Here is a 19,462-nt window from a genome sequence, read left to right as displayed (position 1 = left end):
GTTGCAGTGCATTTAAAGAATTTGTCTTGGTGCATTAAAAGAGGGTTAACAAAGGAAATGAAGCGGAAATTGCAAGAACTTAAATAATAAAATATAAGAAAAAAATTGAACTTTATAATATACAACTTAAAAATTAAAGACAGAAGGGGGGGGGGGAGATGTGCAGGGTGAGAGGGGTCGAATCATCTTGAACTTGTCTGGATTCTTTTAAGGGACCCAAGGATGCTTTAAATCCGAATATGTCAGATGTGGAAGAGATCCTGGGTCGCTTCATTTCAGTGAAGTGTTTTTGCACTTCAACATCTTGGCAGCGGATTTGTGGAAACGGTGAGCCACGTTTTGGTGAGCCGTGGCAGAGCGAAGCCCTCCCACATACTCATCACCCCCCCGAGACTGCGTGGAAGGCCCTGCATGGGACTCTTTGCCCGCACATTGGAGGCAAACACCTTGGTCCATCTTCGCTGGACACGTCTTCAGTTTAAGTTTCTATTCAAAGAAACGCTTGTGTTTGAAATCTTCGTCCTCAGAGCTTTAAACGTCGCTGAGTCTTCATGACGTGAGTCAAACGTTTTGTACATTTTTCATTTTCTCGTTTAGACTTTCCTTCGCAGCTAATCTGGCAGGACGTTCAGTCTCTGCTGGACGCCGTGATCTCTCCTCACTTCCTGTTTGAAGACGATTTCGCACCACAGCATTTCTACACGCACGGTGGCTGAACAATGAGTCTGTTGGCCCTGGTTAAAGATCAGGACGCCTGCTGGTTGCACAAACAGAACCTGGGAGGTAACAAAGCACCTGGACTAAAGACGAGTCTGCAGAGAGTTTTAGATCCATTTAAAGTGTTGACATCACAACTGTTTTTTTTTTTGGTTTTTTTTACGACGTGCCAATTTTGAATCTGATGCCAAGGTTTCCAAAGAACTCGGCACAGGCTCATGGTTACCACGCTGGTCCTTTATTTCCTTGAACAACATGATGTAAATGTGTGGAGGGAAATGAGGAGACCAGTTCCTTGGTCTTCTTTTATTTATTTTAATCTAACCTTTATTTAACCAGGTAATTAACCTATTGATATCAAGAGGGCAGCAGCACAACACCAAATCAAATTAAGGTGGCCGTTACACTATGTCATCCAAACTCCAGAATAAATATGCCTGTTGGACTAAACCAATAAAAAAAATAAAGATTTTGAACCTTTCAGTCTACTCACACACACTCATGCAAACTGAGTCAAGCGGTTATTATCTGCATGTTTATTAAACAGACTCCAGAATAAAAAGGCTTCACTATGTTTGCAGGCTTTTGCTGATTTGGTATTTGAAAAACAATTCAGTCACATTCGTTCCTTTTCATATTTCAGGAGTTTTTATTTGACTCTTTAGTGGCGAGATGTTTCTGTTTTTACACAGCGAGTCCCTCACTGCGTCCGCCTGCAGATCAGTATCACACAGTTTAGTGCAAAGTGAGTTTAGCAGAGCCTGCTTACAGAAATCTGCTGCTGAAAACACAGACTGAACCAGACACTGTCTTGGCGATAACAACGTTTGAGCTGAAGACGGCTAAAAGTCTGCACACTTGAGCCGTTTTCACAAAAAGCTAGATCATTTCAAAAGGAATGCTCCAGAGATTCTCCGGACCGAGCTGTTCACATGTGTTCCTCACAGCTGGAGAATCTCCCTGTCAGACGGAAGGGGGGCAGGAAGGTTTCCTCAAAACAAACAAAAACAAACAAAACAACAACACGGAAGTAGCTGACAAAGCAATTGAGTCCACTACACGACCCTATAATGACAGTATTTGCCTTCCTATCAATGCAATCACAATATCAACAAAGGAACAACATGCTGAGGAACAGAAAACGTAATGCAGCCGTTTAATTACGTGCACGGAGGTCGTAGTGGTCGCGTGCAGTAACGGGATATGATCGCCCTCATCCCATTGGCTCGAGGTGAAAGGGTGAAAAATGTGTCTGTTTAAGTTCATGCATGCAGCTCACTCTGAACACTTCAGGGGGTTTCAGGACTCGTGTGTGTGTGTGTGTGTGTGTGTGTGTGTGTGTGTGTGTGTGTGAACACTAAACTACGTCTGTTTACAGTTTGGTGTTGACCCGATAGTTGTGCATTGGAAAAAGAAACACTGAAATGTGACAAGATATCACTTTGTTTTAAGTCTCAGGAGCTGCAGAGTGCTGCAAAGATTTCATTCAGATAATATGACCAACCTGTTGTTGCATTAAAGGGGGGTACAAACTGCATTTACCTCATTGATCTTTTTCACTAACACATGCACTCTGACAATTTACATGATCTCACACAGCCACTCTCTCTTTGTTGTGTTTTCCCCACGAGCTGCTCAACTCATTACAGGCGCTGCAAAGTCAAACAGATCTCCGTTTGTTGGCTCTGGCACTGGAACCCCAAAAACAGATCTGTGTTTTAAACATTTCCAGTAAAAGGAAGGAAGGAAGGGAGCATTAAAAGAGCGGAGAAGAAGCAGGACAAAGGGTGCAAGCCAAGAATGCTTTGTCCTCCATCATCTGATCATATTTTTCACTTTATTCAAAGTTGTTAAAGAGTAGGGGTGGGATTCGATTAAAACATTTTAACGAATTAATTTAGGGCTTTCTAATTAATTTCATTTTAAGTGCATCACAATATTTGCCCTAAAAAGCAGCACTTCTCAATCTAAATGGATTTTGGTGGATGAATGAATATATTGCATGCAGTGTTACTTGCTTCTCAGTTTCATAAAGCTGTTGGATCTTGAAATAGTTTTTCTGCACAGCAGCTGGAAAGTTGGATCACACGTTGTTACCTTGAGCACATTTTCTAACCTCTTATCTTCTACCACTAATGGTGGTCTACAGTCCAGAGCAATCAATTTAGCGAGTGAATTTGTAAGTTTATCAGACGTTGAATTGCTAAATTTGGTCCTGAAGACAGTCATTTGGTCGAGTTTAGGCTGCAAACGCTTCTTGTTTGTACTTGTGGCGAAGCTAGCGATAAGCTAGCGCTAAACTAGCGTTAAGCTAGCGATAAGCTAGCGCTAAACAGGCGTTAAGCTAGCGATAAGATAGCGCTAAACTAGCGTTAAGCTAGCGCGGAGCTATCGAGTAGCAATCACAAACAGTTCAGTTTATGAGTTGAACTGTGATTAAATGTTTTTTTTAAAAATGTAATGCATTATTTTCTTGTACTTTATTAATCGTAATTAATGCGTTAAAGTCCAGCTTCTATTAAAAAGCTTTGTAAACTGGACTCTGTTTATTTTATTAAAGTGACAGTCTGAGGTGTCTCTTTAGAAAAGCCAGATTATAAAAAGACCCTGAAGGGTTCGATGGTGTTTCATAAAAGAAGAAAATAAAGTTCCTCAGCTGGTCACGTTTAGATACACAATTACATGTTGGGGCGTCATGGGCGAATGTTCATTCCTCGAACATGTATGACACATTTTCCGCTGCTCAGCTCGACTGAGCCACAGGTCCTGTAAAGACGAGCAGCAGCTAGTTCTTCGGCGCAGGGCAGAAAAAGTGTTGTCACTGCATTACTCTCCGAATACAGCCACATTTAAGTTTTTAATTTTCAGCTCATTGGATCGAATCATTTAGTTTATTCTCGTGTGCTTAAGGCACCGAGTCCACCTCGCTGGCTGTGCGCTCTGTCGTGTTTGCATGAAGCGTGTGTTCGATGATTTTGTCCTGTCGCTATGGCAACAGTCTTTTGATATCTGTTGACACAACACAATTGTTCTAGGAACGGAAACCGGAAATCCAGACCCCCCCCCCCCCTTTACTTTTAGTGTCATTGAAAATGTATTTTTTGTGCTTTTATTGGAGAGAAGGACAGTCAGGGGAATCTTAAATCAGGACAAGAGAGAGAAGGAGGAATGATGTGCTGGTAAGGAGCCGGTGATTCCATGTTTAATATGTAGAATCTGTAAATTAGAGATTAATGCAAATGGTATTTTAAAGGAGCAGTATGTAACTCTAGTGTTTAAAATGAGTACTGCAGTCTAAACTCTAATCATCACAGAGAGCTGGCTCCCCCCCATCCTCTCACACAGGTCAGCATGTGGTGGACACTGTAGCTTCAGTGTTTAGCCAGCTCTGCATGTGATGGACACTGTAGCTTCAGTGTTTAGCCAGCTCAGCATGTGGTGGACACTGTATCTTCAGTGTTTAGCCAGCTCTGCATGTGGTGGACACTGTAGCTTCAGTGTTTAGCCAGCTCTGCATGTGGTGGACACTGTAGCTTCAGTGTTTAGCCAGCTCTGCATGTGGTGGACACTGTAGCTTCAGTGTTTAGCCAGCTCTGCATGTGGTGGACACTGTAGCTTCAGTGTTTAGCCAGCTCTGCATGGGTCTGTAAAGCTTTCTGCGTTCTAACCTCTCTCCATGTTTCATCTCCAACATTGATCCTAGTTTGAGCAGCTTTCTGCTGCTGGAGCTTATTAGAAACATGCAGAGGCTTTTTAGCTCGGGTACAATCACTTCTATCTGAAGCAGTTCCACTGCCCGCTTCCATCGCTGCAACACCTGTTCACCTGATAACTGCTCTCATATCTGGCTAATCGAGGGGCGTCCAAAACTTTTGGCATTTGAATATTTTAGCATTGATGATTTGATTCTTGGAGAACACGTGTCCGAGGATTGGTGCTCAGAGGTCATTTCAGGGAACATCTGCTGCAGATGTCTCCGCATGAATTCATTATTTTTTCTTCAGTTTTCATGTTGTGTCGTGCTCTTCACTCATAAAGACGATCACAATGACCCTCTCCTCTTAATAAAGGTTCAATAATAAACATCTTTAAATGGGTATGTAACAGGGAAGGACAGGAGGCTGCACACTGACATTAGGAACCGTGCACCGCCATCTGCTGGTCAAAGAGTGTAACGAAACAAAGAAGGAACGAGGAAAGGGGACATTTGAGTAGAAGTAGGATATAATGAAGAATTAAAACAGGAAGTTAGACTGAGACAGGATTTCCAGAATGGAGACCGGGGAGAAGAAACTCCTTTTTTAAAAACGTTCTGTTGACTTTTTTCGCTTCTTTTTTTTTTTTTCCTAAAGCTCTTTTAGATGATTCTTGTTTTTAACTGTACGTTACGGTGGCTGGGAAGTGCAAAGCAAAACAACAACATGTGAAACAGTTTTACCAGCAATGAGACAAATTTACAATATCTCTAGTCCACAAACACATTTACAAACGGCTGATTTTGACAGAAAGGGAACGTACCAAGTACAGGAAGTGAGCGATGTCATTTTGTTTGTGTTTTTCCTGTTTTGTGGATCTAATTTGAGCCAGACGACTCACTTTAGCTTTTCGTTTGACTCTCTTCACTCTTTCAAACTTTCGAAGTATCCACCGTCTTTCAACTCATGTTTATACATATTGTAATATGATTAACACACAATTGAAGGAATGACAATTAAATGATCTGCTTAGTCTTCAAGCCAAAACAAACAAAAGGACCCCTCACTTAAGTCACTTCTTGTTTTTGTCCCTTTTCTTTCAGATTCTGTCGTTTATAACTTTGTCTCTGCGCTTGTCAATGTGTTTTATTAAAATGTCAAAATGTTTCACACTTTGTAATTTTTACTTTGCACTTCCCAGCCACCGTAGTTACAGAAGTGAACGCCTGGCATCCTGTTGTTCTATATTTTATTGTCTTTATTTGTGCGCTTTACAGAACACATTTGAATCGTGTCGCACAAATAAAGCCATTCTCTCGGTTTTCTTTTTTTTCTAGAAGATATCCACCGACTGAGCGGATGAATAAAGTCCAGATATAACTTCTTCCTCGTCTTTGGATTGTTAGATCATTTATGTTTCTAGTCTTATCCTTCGTGTTATGTTGGATCACACGGGCTGAGCTTCCTCCCTGTCGCCACATGTGATCGAGGTTTGAAGACGTCCTCTCTGAGTTTTGATGCAAACAGTTTTTAGGACTTTGAGAGCGGCTCTATAATAAAAAAATGTTTTAAAAAAAGGATTTAACATACTTAACATCTGTGTCAGATCAGCTGCTCTCACATCTGGTCTGTGTTTAGTCGGCTAACTCGATTTTTATGATAAGATGGAAGCTCTGACGGACGCCTGGAGGGCTTGTGAAGGAGGCGATCTTATCTCAGTGTTCAGCTGCTGGGGAACCCCGGCCTGTTTGGATTTGAAATCCAAACAGCAGCTTCCTTTACTAAACGTACAGTACCTCTACAGGCTCCGCGCTCCGATCCAACGTTTCTCGAAAATATATTTTTACAACAGAACTGGATCTTTATCTTTGTTGCTTTGGCCATCAGACCCTGCTGTGTTTTCCTTCTCGTCCAGGATCGGTTTTTCTGAGAGTGAAGGAGTGTTTAAATAGCTTGAAATGATCTCTTCCTTCCTGCACAGACTAAACCAGTGCCCACATTAAAACGTCTGCACACACACATTCAAGGACATTTGAACAGCCTTGACAGGAGGTCACACGTCCCGGGACGCTTTTAGACGGGAGAGAATTTGTTCAGTAATGCCGCCCAGATTGAAACGCTTCTTTAAGAAGCGTGGCTCCAGAATGCACTCTGTTCAATATAATGTCTCCAAGATGGATCAGTTTAACATCAAGGGAGGGCTGATGTATCAGGAAGTACGTGGAGGGATGTCAATATGTGATGTTTATCTGTTGTGTTGTATCGCTCTAATGCAGCACGTCACTCCTGATTCAAAGAAGCAGGTCTTTTTCTGGACGGACGTTTTGAATGATAATCGATGCGTCCAGCTCTGCCCGTTTCCATCACGGCCTTTGAGTCGCTCTCATTTGAACATGTCAAATCACCGTGCCGTCTTTTATGTGCCCAAACACACAGCTGGACTCTGCATGTTGAGCTCTCCCTTCTCCGCCTGCAGAAACCCAGATCCACGCATCCATCACGCCCAGAATCGACTACAGGAGAAACCCTTTGATATGTCACCATCAATAAACTTCACTACATCAAAAAAAACGGTGGAGCTGCAACTGCTGGTGCCGTTTCCTCACAGTGAGGAGGTTCCCAGTTTGAATCCCCGTCTGCCTGTGTGGAGTCTGCATGTTCTCCCCGTGCTTGGCGTGGGGTTCTCTCCGGGTTCTCCGGCGTCCAAACACACGCTCTTGTCAGGTTACCTGCTGACTCCACAGGCCTCGTTCATGTTGCACCTGCAAATCTAATTTTTGTGTACAAGGATGACACATGTTGAGCGCTTGTAAAACTCCAACAGAGATAAATTCAGTGTGTTTGTTTACATTCTCCTGTGTCACTATTGCGACACAGTAATGCAGACGTTTGAGGGAAATTGTAATTGAATTAAAAAACATTTTAAAAAGATTTGTGTACAGATAAAGGTCATTTAAAAACTATTTAAAATGTCTCTTTAGTACAGTGGCGTCCAAAGTTTTTTTCTTGCGGGCCAAAATTGTCGCGTTAGAATCGCTCACGGGCCACAGGGTTTTTTTTTGTTTTTTTTAAATATTGGAAGGAAATTTTGGGATTTTGACCTCTTCAAAAAATAATGTAAATAAAATAAATAAGTAATTGCAGTGGGAAACTGTTGTGTTCGAATTTTTTGGAAAGAATAGTCAGGCTTTTATAGGTCTCCCTCGCTAACATGAAAAAGAAAAAAAAAGAATGAAATATGCCATCTGATGAGGCCTGGGGCCAAAATCTTCTGATTCTTCGATTGAAGTCAAGGGCCACAAAAAATACACTCAAGGGCCACAAATGGCCCCCGGGCCGCACTTTGGACACCCCTGCTTTAGTATAATACATGGTTTACACTTTGTGTCTCTCACACAAGCAATTATGCAGCTAACATCATTTGCAAAGACAGCAATATGTCAATACGAACAGGCAGAGTGGATTACTTTGAATTTATCGGTCAGATCAGATTCTGACAGTCTGAACAAAAGCTCCAACTGCTCCAGTGAAACTCCAGTTTCCACAGAGCGATTGATGTTGAACCACAGAGTCAGCATGCAAACAGAAGTCCACAACACGAGATCGTATTTCCTTTCAAACCTGCCGTATGACGTCGTCTCGAGTCCGTGTCGGGACAGCTGCTCAGTGAGTGCAAAGATTTAATGCTTGATGAAAACTAAATAAAAGCCTGTTTTAATTTCTCCATCCATCTTTTTTCAAAGAGTGTCATCACTTCTTTGAACGGACCCCCAGAGACCAATAAAGTTTTTTATTTATTTATTATTTATTGAATTCACCCCGGGACAAGAAGAACAGAAATAACTCAGACTCGACGTGTTTCTTCATGTTTTATTTTCTCAGTTTCAACATGAATCCATCGTTTCACAAACAGCTGAACTCTTAAACTTCAGGCTGAAAGCGCCGAGAACCGTCTCCACCTCTCGTACTGCGTCCTGATTGGCTGCAGAGAGAGGTTAAAGGACCTATGGGGGGGGGGGGGGGGGAGAGGAGGGAGCGCTGCACATATTTTGGCCCTTTAAGTCAAATAATCACAGGAAAAAAAATGCTTCAAAAGAAAGGATAAGACTTTAATAAGTGAGGCAGAAACATGACGCGCTTTGGTTTGTTTTGCAGCATGTTGAGCGTTTTCTGGCACAGTTCAAGTACACTTGAGTTCACGCTGGAATAAGGCCGCTCAACACTTCAAGCCTCGATTCATCGACACACTGATTCACGTCGCCATGGAAGAGCTCACAAAGATAGAAAAGCATCATGAGGGATTATTCTGATTCCATGAAATGGAGAGGGAATGACGGACGACGAGAGAGAAACTCCCTTAGAAAAAAAACAAAAAAAAAAACAGCCGCTGCCGCCCTCGATGGGCGTGGATGAGAAAGGAAGAGCGAAGGCCGCTGAAGTGAAGCTCGATGGAGGTGACGCGACCTACACGGGGGAGATTCAGGGATGATGATAAACAGAAGTGTGTTTCTGAGACAGGGAATCTTTTACAAGTCTTTTGCAGCTTCCTGAAAAGTCCCGTTAAAAAAAGGAAAAAATAGAAAACAGAAGCTACGGCTCAACACTGGATTTAAAAGCCTGCTCCAGCTGTGTGGCAGATTGTTGTTTGATCTCACGGTAGCTAAGCAGAAGAAGGTGTCAGATTTTAACTACATTTGCAGAGTTTCCTCCATCGTTTAAAAAAAAAAAAAGGTCAAACAATCATTTCTGTGTCCCTGAAATGTCTTCGGTTGGTCGCACGAGCTGAACTCCCCCGAGTGCTCACAGCCAACAAAACGCCGACGCCCCCCCGGTCCACACCTCCTCTCTCCTCCTCAGCTGTGGGGGGGGGGGGCTCAGTAGCGATAGTGGTCTGGCTTGAAGGGCCCCTCGGCGGGCAGACCCAGATACTTGGCCTGCTTGTCTGACAGTTTGGTGAGCTTCACCCCGAGTTTGTCCAGGTGAGCGGCTGCTACCTGCTCGTCCAACTGTGGAGACGAAGAAGGGAGAGAGAGAGAGAGGCGGGAGAGTTCTGGGTTAGAAACTTCTTCATGCTGAACATCAGGACATTTCAAAATCACTGTTTCCCCTCCGTCACTTCCTGTTCAGAAATCTCACCGTGGCCTTATTATCATGCTTTGACTGTTGTTGTTTTTAAAAAAGGACTAAACCTGAACACTCGTCATCTCTTCTCCTAAACAAAGATTCATCAGCACATGTTGGTCTAACAGATAACCTGCAGCAGCTTTTCATCCTTTCGTTTTGATTTCTTTCATGGATTAAGAAGAGAAAGCTAACGCTAACGCTAACGTTCCTCTTCTCCGACATCTTTTAAATTCCTGACTGGACGAGAGGAAGACGTCGGATCAAGCGAGTAGAAAGAATACTCGTCGAGCGCTCCACGTCCACGTCCACTCGAGGACTTTTTGTGGCGAAGTCGATTTTTATAGAAACAGGAAACGTCCTCAAATGAACGACGGCATCGCTGCTCTTTTAAATACACACAAATGGCACCGGTGCACGCCGACGCCACGCGTTCCGTAACAGCACCCACATTCCCACATGGAGCGTGCACGCTGCGTTCTGGGAGTGGACCGGACGCTCTTCTGCCGCTCGATCTTTTCCCGCTTGCTGAGGGCGCCGCGTCCCGCTCTTTTGTGTGTTCAGAGAATTAAACGTCGTCTGTTTGACTCGCCTGCGTGGGTTCAGCGGCGAGTCCGTCTCCAAGCTTTCCAGCTTGAACATGTGACGCTTTGTTTTGGCCATAGAAGGAAAGACGGGCTCACGGAGGAGTCTGGGAGAAAAACGCCCGCTCTTCAAAGCTTCAAATCTCACGATTTTTTACAGCCGCCGTCTTTTTAAGCTTTCTAAGTTCAAAACAAACAGTCGCTCCGTCTCGGTCACCAGCAGCTCGCTCTGTTCTGCATCTCTGCTCGGGTTCGAGAAGTTAAAAATGCCTGTCCTCGACGTGAACCCTCCTCCTCTGATATTACATTCTGTGGTTAAGCCGCCACATTCAGCCCTTTATCCTTGAAAAAAAGAAGAAGAAAAAAACGTCCAAGTGGAGGTTTCCTGCTTCCATCTCTTCCGAGTGGCGTTCAAGGAGAAGAGAAAAGCATTCCACCTCTTACGGGAGAGCTCACCCAGCGAGGCTGACCTCGGAGCACGCTGCGTTCAGGAGCTCCCCGGGTTGTTGGGAAAGTCGATCTTCTGACTTCAGTGTTCGTGTGATCTCAGTTCAAAAAGTTGTAAAAAAAAAAAAAAACGGCGTGAACGATACGAAGACGCCGTGAGGACCGTCTCTGTTAGAAGTTCCAAAAAACGCCGAAACAAATTTAGCTTCCACATCGAGTCAGCGACGTGCTCATTTCGCAGCTGTGTAAGGCCGCCTGACCTCACACGCAGGGCGCCGAGTGCAGGGGGAGCGAGGCCGTCGGCGGCGGGACGAAACACGACCTCTGACTGAGCGGATCCCCGTGTGATCGAGTCGGCCTGTGGCGTGTTGTTAAACCTCCTGGAGACGCCTCGTCGTGTGGCGTCACATCAGAAACAACGCTCACTTCTTTCACTAAATGTCACTGCGGAGGATTTCTGAACTCCTTCCTGTAAACGTCTCGAGTCGTTGATGGTTTGATGACTGGAAGTCGGGTTTTAACGGAGGATGTTTGAAGAGATGTCGAACCTTTTACTTTACAAACACTCTTCAGACATTCATCTCTCACTTTGAGTTAAAAAAGAAAAACACTTTGTGAGCGCTGTGAGCTACAGTAAACTCTCCCATCACACTGAGCTTTCTCACCTTCTTGGGCAGGAAGTGGACTCCGATGGGGTATTTCTCTCTGTTCGTCCACAACTCGATCTGAGCCAGAACCTGCGAGGGAAGGAAGAAAAGACCATGATGGTCGTTTATGGTCATATATGAAGAGCTGCGACACTTTCGACCAATCAGCAGCCTGCAGTGCGTCTACGCTTGGCAGGTGTTATTTTGGTACCATCAAAAAACCTTTGAAAGACCTTAAAGTTACTAAAAACCTGCATTTTTCTCGGCATCGTTTTTGACAGAAGTTTTACGATACCTGGTTGGTGAAGGAGTTGCTCATGACGAAGGACGGGTGTCCCATGGCGCAGCCGAGGTTCACCAGCCTGCCTTCAGCCAGGACGATGATGTGGTTACCGTTCTTCAACAGAAAGCGGTCGACCTGCGAAGGACGAGGAATCAGAGACGTCAAACTTCACAGGACAGGAGTGAAAACCAGCCGTCTGATTTCACGACTTTTGATTTTTCCCACCTGAGCTTTGATGTTGACTTTCTCGGCGGCGTTCTTGGTCAGCCAGGCCATGTCGATCTCACAGTCGAAGTGTCCGATGTTACAGACGATGGCGTCGTCCTTCATGTTCTCGAAGTGACTGCGAGGGAATGAAAATCACGTCATCGTCATCGTGCGGGCAAAGACACTTCCTGCGAGAGCGTTCAAAACGAGCGGGTGAACTCACTGTCCCAGGATGATGTCCTCGCAGCCCGTGGTGGTGACGAAGATGTTTCCTTCCTTGGAAGCCTCGTCCATGGTGGTGACCTCGTAACCTACGGGGAGAGGGAGGGAGGATACTTCAACTCGAGTCCTTCGCTCGTTCTCGATGATACTCAAAGTTCCCGATCTTGGTCCTAACAGACCCCCGTTCGGCTCGGCACCACCTACCCTCCATGGCGGCCTGCAGGGCGTTGATGGGGTCGATCTCTGTGACGATGACGCGAGCTCCGAACCCACGGAGAGCCTGAACGCAGCCTTTGCCCACATCGCCGTATCCCGCGACCACGGCAACTTTTCCGGCGATCATCACGTCGGTGGCTCGCTTGATGCCGTCGATCAGACTCTCCCTGCAGCCGTACAGGTTGTCGAACTTGCTCTGCGCGAAGGAGGAGAAGAAGACGGATTAAACTCCACATTTCAAGGACGAGGACGGAGATGATGTCATAAAGGTCAACAGGAAGTCAGCTGACAGTTTGAGTTCCACATGAAGGGTTAAAAGTGTTTCACCTTTGTGACGGAGTCGTTGACGTTGATGGCGGGCATTTTCAGCTCGCCCTTCTTAAACATCTTGTACAGGTTGTGGACGCCTGTGGTCGTCTCCTCTGACACGCCACGGATTCCTGGAAATTAAAAAAAATAAAATAAAAACCTTGAGGTTATAAACGCGTAGAGAAAAATGATTCTGGACGTAGGATTTGAACATCCTGACAAGTTACCGCTGTTTTAACGGATTTAATTGAACCCTTTGGAGCCCATCATGAATCTGTTGAGTTTTATTTTCCCCTGCTGAGTTCACGTTCCCTCAAAACTGAAGGAATCCACAGTTTAAAACTTCCACATTCATTTTCTAAATACATGAAGGAAAACGTCAGGTGATCAAATCTGAGACGCACACGTGTTGGTGGGAAGTATGACTCTGAGTCCTCCATGGGAGCTGGAGTCTCAGTGCAGACCTCCACCCGTCTCTCTCTCTCTGCCGCCCAATGACACAGCTGCAACACTGACGGTTGGGCTGCAACGCCTCAGGGGCAAAAACGTCTCCGGTGTGGCGACGAAACGTTTTAATATCTGCAGAACTTAAAGTTCATAAACTGAACAGCAGGTGCAGCTCAAAGCAGCCTGTCAGAGCACTGCCGCCATCTAGTGGGCAAAAAGGTGCACTGACAGTTGAAAATGAGTGACACAGCTTGTTAAAGCAAACTATTTGCAATTTTTTTTTAGTTTTGTGTAAAAAAAAAAATATCTGAGAAACGTCTTTTCAACAACAAACTGCTCACTGGACTGATTTGAGATGTTTCACCTCTCCTCAGAAAGGCTTCTTCAGGGCTATATATATATATATATGTACATATATATACATGTACATATATATATATATATATATATATATATATATATATATAGTTTTGTTATGTCTTTGCTAACTGTAGTCAGTTGTTGAGTCTGAAATCTCATATTTTAGTTTCCCTTCATTCATTCTTTTTTTTTTTTTTTTTTTTTATCGTATTTTGTCACAGCTGTCTGACGCCTTTTCTGTTTTGTATCATCTGATCTCCTCTGCTTGTTTTTGTGCTTTATTTTGCTACAACACCAAATAAATAAACTTCTTCTTCAGTTGTAGTCATGTCTGGGTGCCAACGACTGAATCAACCTTGATCAGTATCAAAGAACATTGAACATTTCTAGTTTAGAAGTGAGGAGAGGTGAAACGTCTTCAAGCTCCGAGTTTCCTTTGACGTCTTTCTCCAGTCAAAGCCCGACAGCACCGGGCACAATGAAGACCCACCTGCCAGCAGTTTGGGGTACTTCTGGTGGACCAGGTTGGTGAGGTCTCCTCCGTCATCCAGGATCATGTTGAGGGGCTGACCGTCCTTGAAGTACAGAGTCTGGTCGATGCACCACACGTACTCCTCGTCGGTCTCACCCTTCCACGCGTACACTACAGAGAGAACGGAGATAAAAGATGAAGGCGTCTCTTTCAGACTCTGCTGAGATCACCGACGATAAGTGAGTGGAGTTTGTCAGTGGGAAGTATGACTCTGAGTTCTCCGTGTGAGTCAGAGCCTCAGTGCAGACCTCCACCATTCGCTCTCTGCCGCCTTCTGACACAGCGGCAACACTGACGGTTGGGCTGCAACGCCTCAGGGGCAAAAACGCCTCTTCTAAAGTACAGCTCTGATAAAAGGCAGAGCCTCGTACAATCACTGCACACCGGATGTTATTAAAGTCCCTGATGGTTCAGCACTCAGGCTGTCGGGGGGAGTCATCGTGCTTTACCTGGAACGCCAGACTTGGCGATGGCGGCGGCGGCGTGGTCCTGAGTGGAGAAGATGTTGCAGCTGGACCACTGAACCTGAGGAGGGGGAAGAGAACGTTCATCATTTCATTTCACACCCCACGTTACTCTACATGAACTCCTTTCAACAGAAACGGCTTCCTTCAGAGAATCAGGGTGAAAGTCAACTTCTGTCGGTTTGCATCTCGTAACCTCGAACTTGACCCGGCGTGTCCAAACGTCCTGCTGAAACCTCGAGCTAACACGCTCCACCGTCCGCAAAAACAATTTGTGATACATTTCCTCTTCCTGCCGTATGAAAAAGTACGAGAAGTTACCCAAACAGATGCTGTGAGTTTATGAAATTAACTCACAGAGGAATAATACGATCCTCATTTTGGACTTTTAGTCGGTTTTATTTTAGCCTGCATGATCCAAGAAATGTTTTCATTATTTTTTTTAAACAGCACTGCTCCTGTTTGCAGCATGAAGCACAGAGAAGTTTGTCATCAAGCCTCAAACCTGTTTTTTTTGCATCGAGCCGGTGTGAAGCATGACCTCCACTCAAAGTTGAAACGTGACCATGCCGAAGAACTTTTCTTTTCTACTGGATTAAATTCACACTTCTGCGAGGCGTTTACTGTAACTACGATACAATCCAACTTTATAGTGAAGGCCTCATTTAAAGGGATTCACAGCCCGTACTTCCTTCGAGGCTTCGCTAAGTTTACTGAACGTTCTTTAGTCAACATATTTAACTTTATTTAAACAGGAGCCAGCATCTGGTGACACACTTAAACATCCTCTACAGGACACAAGCGAACAAGCAGTCAAACTCCCGACTGGAGAGTGAAACATTTCCCAGGGACAGAAAAGGTTATTTATTCTCCGGGTTCAGGTCTCTGCAGGAGTGAGCCGGTCCTGGTCAGACTGATAAAAAACCTGCATGATAACACAACACACGGCCTTGAGGCAGAGCGAGAGAGAGAGAGAGAGTCCCCCAGGCGCAGTTTGTTCTAATAAACACAAACATAACCTTGTTTGTCTGCTGTGGAGTAAAGCAGAAGATGGAGAAACAGCCAGCACTTAACTGTACATGAAAACATATCGAGTGTGCAGGAACCAGATCCCTTATTTTAGGCCCCAGAGAGGAAACATGTAGCACAGATAGCAGCCATGTAGCTGTGTGAGTAACCACACGTTTCCTCTGCACAGATGCTACCTGTGGCTCAACACAACAAATGACGCAGAGACGAACTCAGCCAAACGTCGCTTAGAAAAGACTAACCTGAAAATGTTTAAACCAAATGACTCAACTCTCACGGTGTGTGTGAGACGGAGCGAGATGAGCCATGGTTTGAAAAAAAGAAGGTGAAGAGTGTATTTTATGAAACATGCTTCTGTGGTAAAGGTCACCTCAGCTCCGAGGGCGGTGAGGGTCTCGATGAGCACGGCGGTCTGCAGGGTCATGTGGAGGCAGCCGGCGATGCGGGCGCCTTTCAGGGGCTTAGACTGACCGTACATCTCCCTCATCTTCATCAGGCCGGGCATCTCGTTCTCCGCGATGTCGATGGCCTTGCGTCCCCATTCGGCCAGGCTGATGTCAGCTGCGAGAGAAAGCACAAGGTTTAAAAAAAAAAAAAAAGGACAAAATTATTCCTGCAGAGCTTCTCGATCCGGCGCTCTCAAACAGAACGGCCTCTTTTCCTGTGACTGCGGGGAGTTGATGTAAAGACACAGCTCCTTCACTATAATAACAATAATAATATGGAGTATCTTCACATCCCTAAGAGAAACGATCCTGCAGGAGATCTCAGGTCATGTCAGTCACTGTGGATGCTTATTTTAGAAATGAAGCAACTCCTGCTTCCTACGCATCGCCACCATGTCAGCTTTCTTTAACATCAAGATAACTTTGTTGTTTGTTTACCAGACGAAAGACAAGCACAGCTGTCTGCACAGTAACTCTGTTCATTTTCTGCAGTTTTTTATGAGCTATAAGAGATTGTAAAGGACTGGAGACAGGAGAGAGTTGTGCTTATAAAGCATGTAAGTGTAACAGTGTATTTCCGTTGTAAAGAGACAATATTTAGATCTGAAAACAAATGATTAGTTGTTGTGACTTTCCAGCTGAGACAAACTTTTCTCCTTCATCTTCTAAATAACGACACCACAGCGAGCATTTTCCAGGCGTGCGAGGCGTGCTGTGTTCTGGGTTGAATGATCCTCACTGCAGCAGGTTAAAACCTCCATCGTCCCCGAACGTTCACCGTGCAGAACCTGCAGCCTGTGCAAACAGGCCGCGTCAGTCTGGAGAACTGCTCTGAACCAGCACGGAGCTGCATGAACCTGCTGCAGGAGAGGATTAGGACGTTCACACCGAGGTCAGTCACAGTGACTCAACAGAGTCAGCGAGTGAACCTCTTTGGGGGGGTTCAAGCGAGACCCCCTTTAATAAACGGATGTGAGGAGGAGAGCTCAGACAAGGCCTGAAGTCCAGAGCCATCCACAGTATGTGTGCACGCAATATATCTCCATGTTGTTCACTAGTTTATGAATCGGATGGCTTGTTCGCTGGATCAAAGATGAACTAAGTGTTTTTAAAATAAGACAGAGGTTACATAATCTGGCTGAAGAACAAAGCAAGATCGATAAAGATCAAACAACGACTTGGTTGTTTTTCTTCATTTATGGCTCTTGAGGTGGTTTTTATTACTTATAAATAATGGAAGGGCTCATCGAGTATTTCTCTTATCAAGGTGGACTAATATGAACGCACAAGCAGCATGATAAAGTGTCGGCATCAGAAGAGTTCTGGTCTCCACTCGTTGTGTTTAGTATTTTATTAATCTCTAACCTGATATAGCTTCATACGAGAGCAGATAACAGTCCGGTCATGAACGCAGAGTGTAATCATTGACCAGCAGAGGGGAAAAAGGTTTCGCTCATTATTAGTGGGAAGCAACAGTTTGTAGCAGCAGAGATCCTCGAATACTGACTGAGCCCTGAGTTTGAACCGTCGTCTGAAAATAGCCAGCTGGCTCCAAAGCTGTGGCCGAGTTCAGAAGAGATCGAGAGTGATTCCCCCTCTGTACCGTCTCTGGAGGTAGTAATAGAAGTGAGATTGAAACAGCTGAATCGTGTATGCGTCACCAATATCACATAATCAATACACATGTGCAAAGACTTGTAACGGCTGAGCTTAGTTACAACGCTTTTTCAGAAACTCAGTCTGAAAAGAGCTACCGACAAAACCCCTTCTTCTTTAACGTTTGATGCCTGGAGCAGGAATGATGTTCGAACTTTAAATGTTTACATTTAAACATCTAAAAGCAAAAGTCGAGTTGTGCTTACAAGAAGCTTGAATTAATTGACAGCGTGTAGTAAATGTGTAATATAGTTCATCAATGAACATGCCAGGAAGGCGTCGACCACGGCAGTCTCAGACCTGGACTCTATACACTTCAGGGGAGAGAGTGTGTAGACTTTGACCTGGTTATCTGTCAGCAGGGTATTGTGCAACTTATTCTGCTCTGAACCAGAAGCTTCACAGCACAGAGCCAGCATGTGAACAATCACAAGATAATAACATTTTATATTCATGGGAAGTATTTAAAAAAATTATAATAAAATAAAAAAAAGTGATTTTGCTCATGATTTTTTCCCCCCAATTATATGTACATTTAAACATTTCTTTTGTGTTAATTATTTCAATTTTATAGCTTTAATGTGCTCCTGAATTTCTTGAGCCCTTTGTGTAATTTATAAACTGAAGACAACACTTTAAGATAATATAAGATTTGTTACTGTAATTCTTTATATATCTCGCAGACTGAGAAATTGCCAAAGTTACAGCAGCATAATAGAAAAATACTATTATTACTCTAATAGTTTAAAATAGCCAGAAACTTCAAGATTTAAGTCTGTATAAAACGTATGATTTAAAGTTACTGGCTCTTTTAAACTTTTTATTACATTTTTATCTCATTTGTTTTCTTTCATTTTCTTCTTTTGATGTAAAAGCTGTCGCGCGCAGACACCACGTGCAGTCCCGGGATTACTACAGTACTCAAACTGCGTACAGAGCAAAAATCTGTCTGCCTGCTCCTGTCACTCAAGCCAAGTCAAACTTGGCCGCGAGCTAAACTTGGCATCATGGGAGTTGGAGTTTACAAAAACAGCCCGCGCCGCATAAGGATAAAGTCTCCGACTCTTCTAAAAAAACTACAACCCCCAGAAGCTGCAGACGTCGTCTACGCTCGGAGAGAAGTCCACGCTCCGCGATAGTGTGGCTGTGATTCACGTCGATTCATTCTCATATCTGATCAAATAACGAACAGCGAGTGTCGATAAGTTGACGTTTTTTGGCCTTTTAATAAACAGGCCTTTTTTAACCTGAAACGGTTCAATGAAATTAACCGTTACGCAGTGCTATCACGTTTCCCTAAACTATAACGACGTAAAGGACGCATGTAGATACTTACAAATCTTTGTTTAACACTTATCTTAAAGGCTGTATGGTTAGCTTTACGGCTAAATATCGCTAACACCTGTTTAACCCAACATTACATGTATGTACAACATGCTAACGCGCGAAATTAGCTATCAAACCGCCACCGGTCGCTTAGCAACAAACCTTCCGAGCTCGGTAAGTACGAAATGTGCGTTGACACTGACCGACTTTGAAGGGAAGTTTCTCAGACATGGTGGTTTTCTTGTGTTTTGTTGCGGGGACGTAGAGTTCTGCAGCAGCCCAGCCGAAGGACAGAAGCGAAGAGGGAGGGACCGACACATGACGGCTTGCTTTTTATCGGCCTCCAACAAAAAAAACTCATTCAAACCGGTTCACACGACGGGGGGAGGGGGGGCGGGTTCACAAGGTTCGGCTCCGAATTCTAATTGGCCGCAACAGCTCCCGTCCCCTCATAGAAGTGATCTGATTGGATAAAGATTTGAGGGTTGTTGTCGAGCAGCTGGCCAATGATAGGCTTGAGTTTCAGTGTGGGTGGGGCTTATTGAATGTTTGGGACAAGTTTAGTCTGGTCTCTGAGTATCATCTTCTCTTTCATAACACTGAGGTACGTTCAAAGTGTGACACAACACTTAGAATACATTTGACGTAGAAGTCTTTGAGTAACATTATTTATTTATTTATTTATGTATTTTTTTTTTGACTGTGTACAATATTAAACTTCAAACACGTTTTTATAGCCTTTACCTTTTGTGCT

General features: G+C 44.3%; 1 protein-coding gene and 1 long non-coding RNA gene across 2 annotated transcripts in view; one reads left to right on the top strand and one right to left on the bottom strand.

Moving 5' to 3' along the window:
* The window catches only part of LOC306822604, a 152,473-nt gene that overhangs the window by 61,676 nt on the left and 71,335 nt on the right, over nt 1-19,462 (top strand). The gene's annotated exons all lie outside the window — the stretch shown is intronic.
* On the bottom strand, nt 8,281-19,104 carry ahcy (adenosylhomocysteinase). The gene is made up of 11 exons (XM_079341676.1): nt 18,912-19,104; nt 15,651-15,841; nt 14,237-14,312; nt 13,746-13,898; nt 12,467-12,579; nt 12,128-12,335; nt 11,925-12,012; nt 11,720-11,837; nt 11,507-11,629; nt 11,230-11,301; nt 8,281-9,418 (listed from the first exon to the last, which is right to left on the bottom strand). The coding sequence occupies exons 1-11, from the start codon at nt 18,937-18,939 to the stop codon at nt 9,287-9,289; spliced, it is 1,302 nt and encodes a 433-aa protein (XP_079197802.1). The 5' UTR covers nt 18,940-19,104; the 3' UTR covers nt 8,281-9,286.

The sequence above is a fragment of the Symphodus melops genome (assembly GCF_947650265.1).
Source record: "Symphodus melops genome assembly, chromosome: 4".
In the NCBI taxonomy this organism is placed as follows: Eukaryota; Metazoa; Chordata; class Actinopteri; order Labriformes; family Labridae; genus Symphodus; species Symphodus melops.
Note: the sequence above shows the minus strand (reverse complement) of the source record. Positions and strands in the feature narration are given on the sequence as shown.

Coding starts and splice junctions, on each gene's coding strand:
- ahcy (XM_079341676.1), bottom strand. CDS start 18,939: ATGTCTGAGAAACTTCCCTTCAAAGTCG. Junction 12,580..13,745: donor GTACCCCAAACTGCTGGCAG/GTGGGTCTTCAT, acceptor TTTAATTTCCAG/GAATCCGTGGCGTGTCAGAG. Junction 11,838..11,924: donor GAGGACATCATCCTGGGACA/GTGAGTTCACCC, acceptor ATTCCCTCGCAG/TCACTTCGAGAACATGAAGG.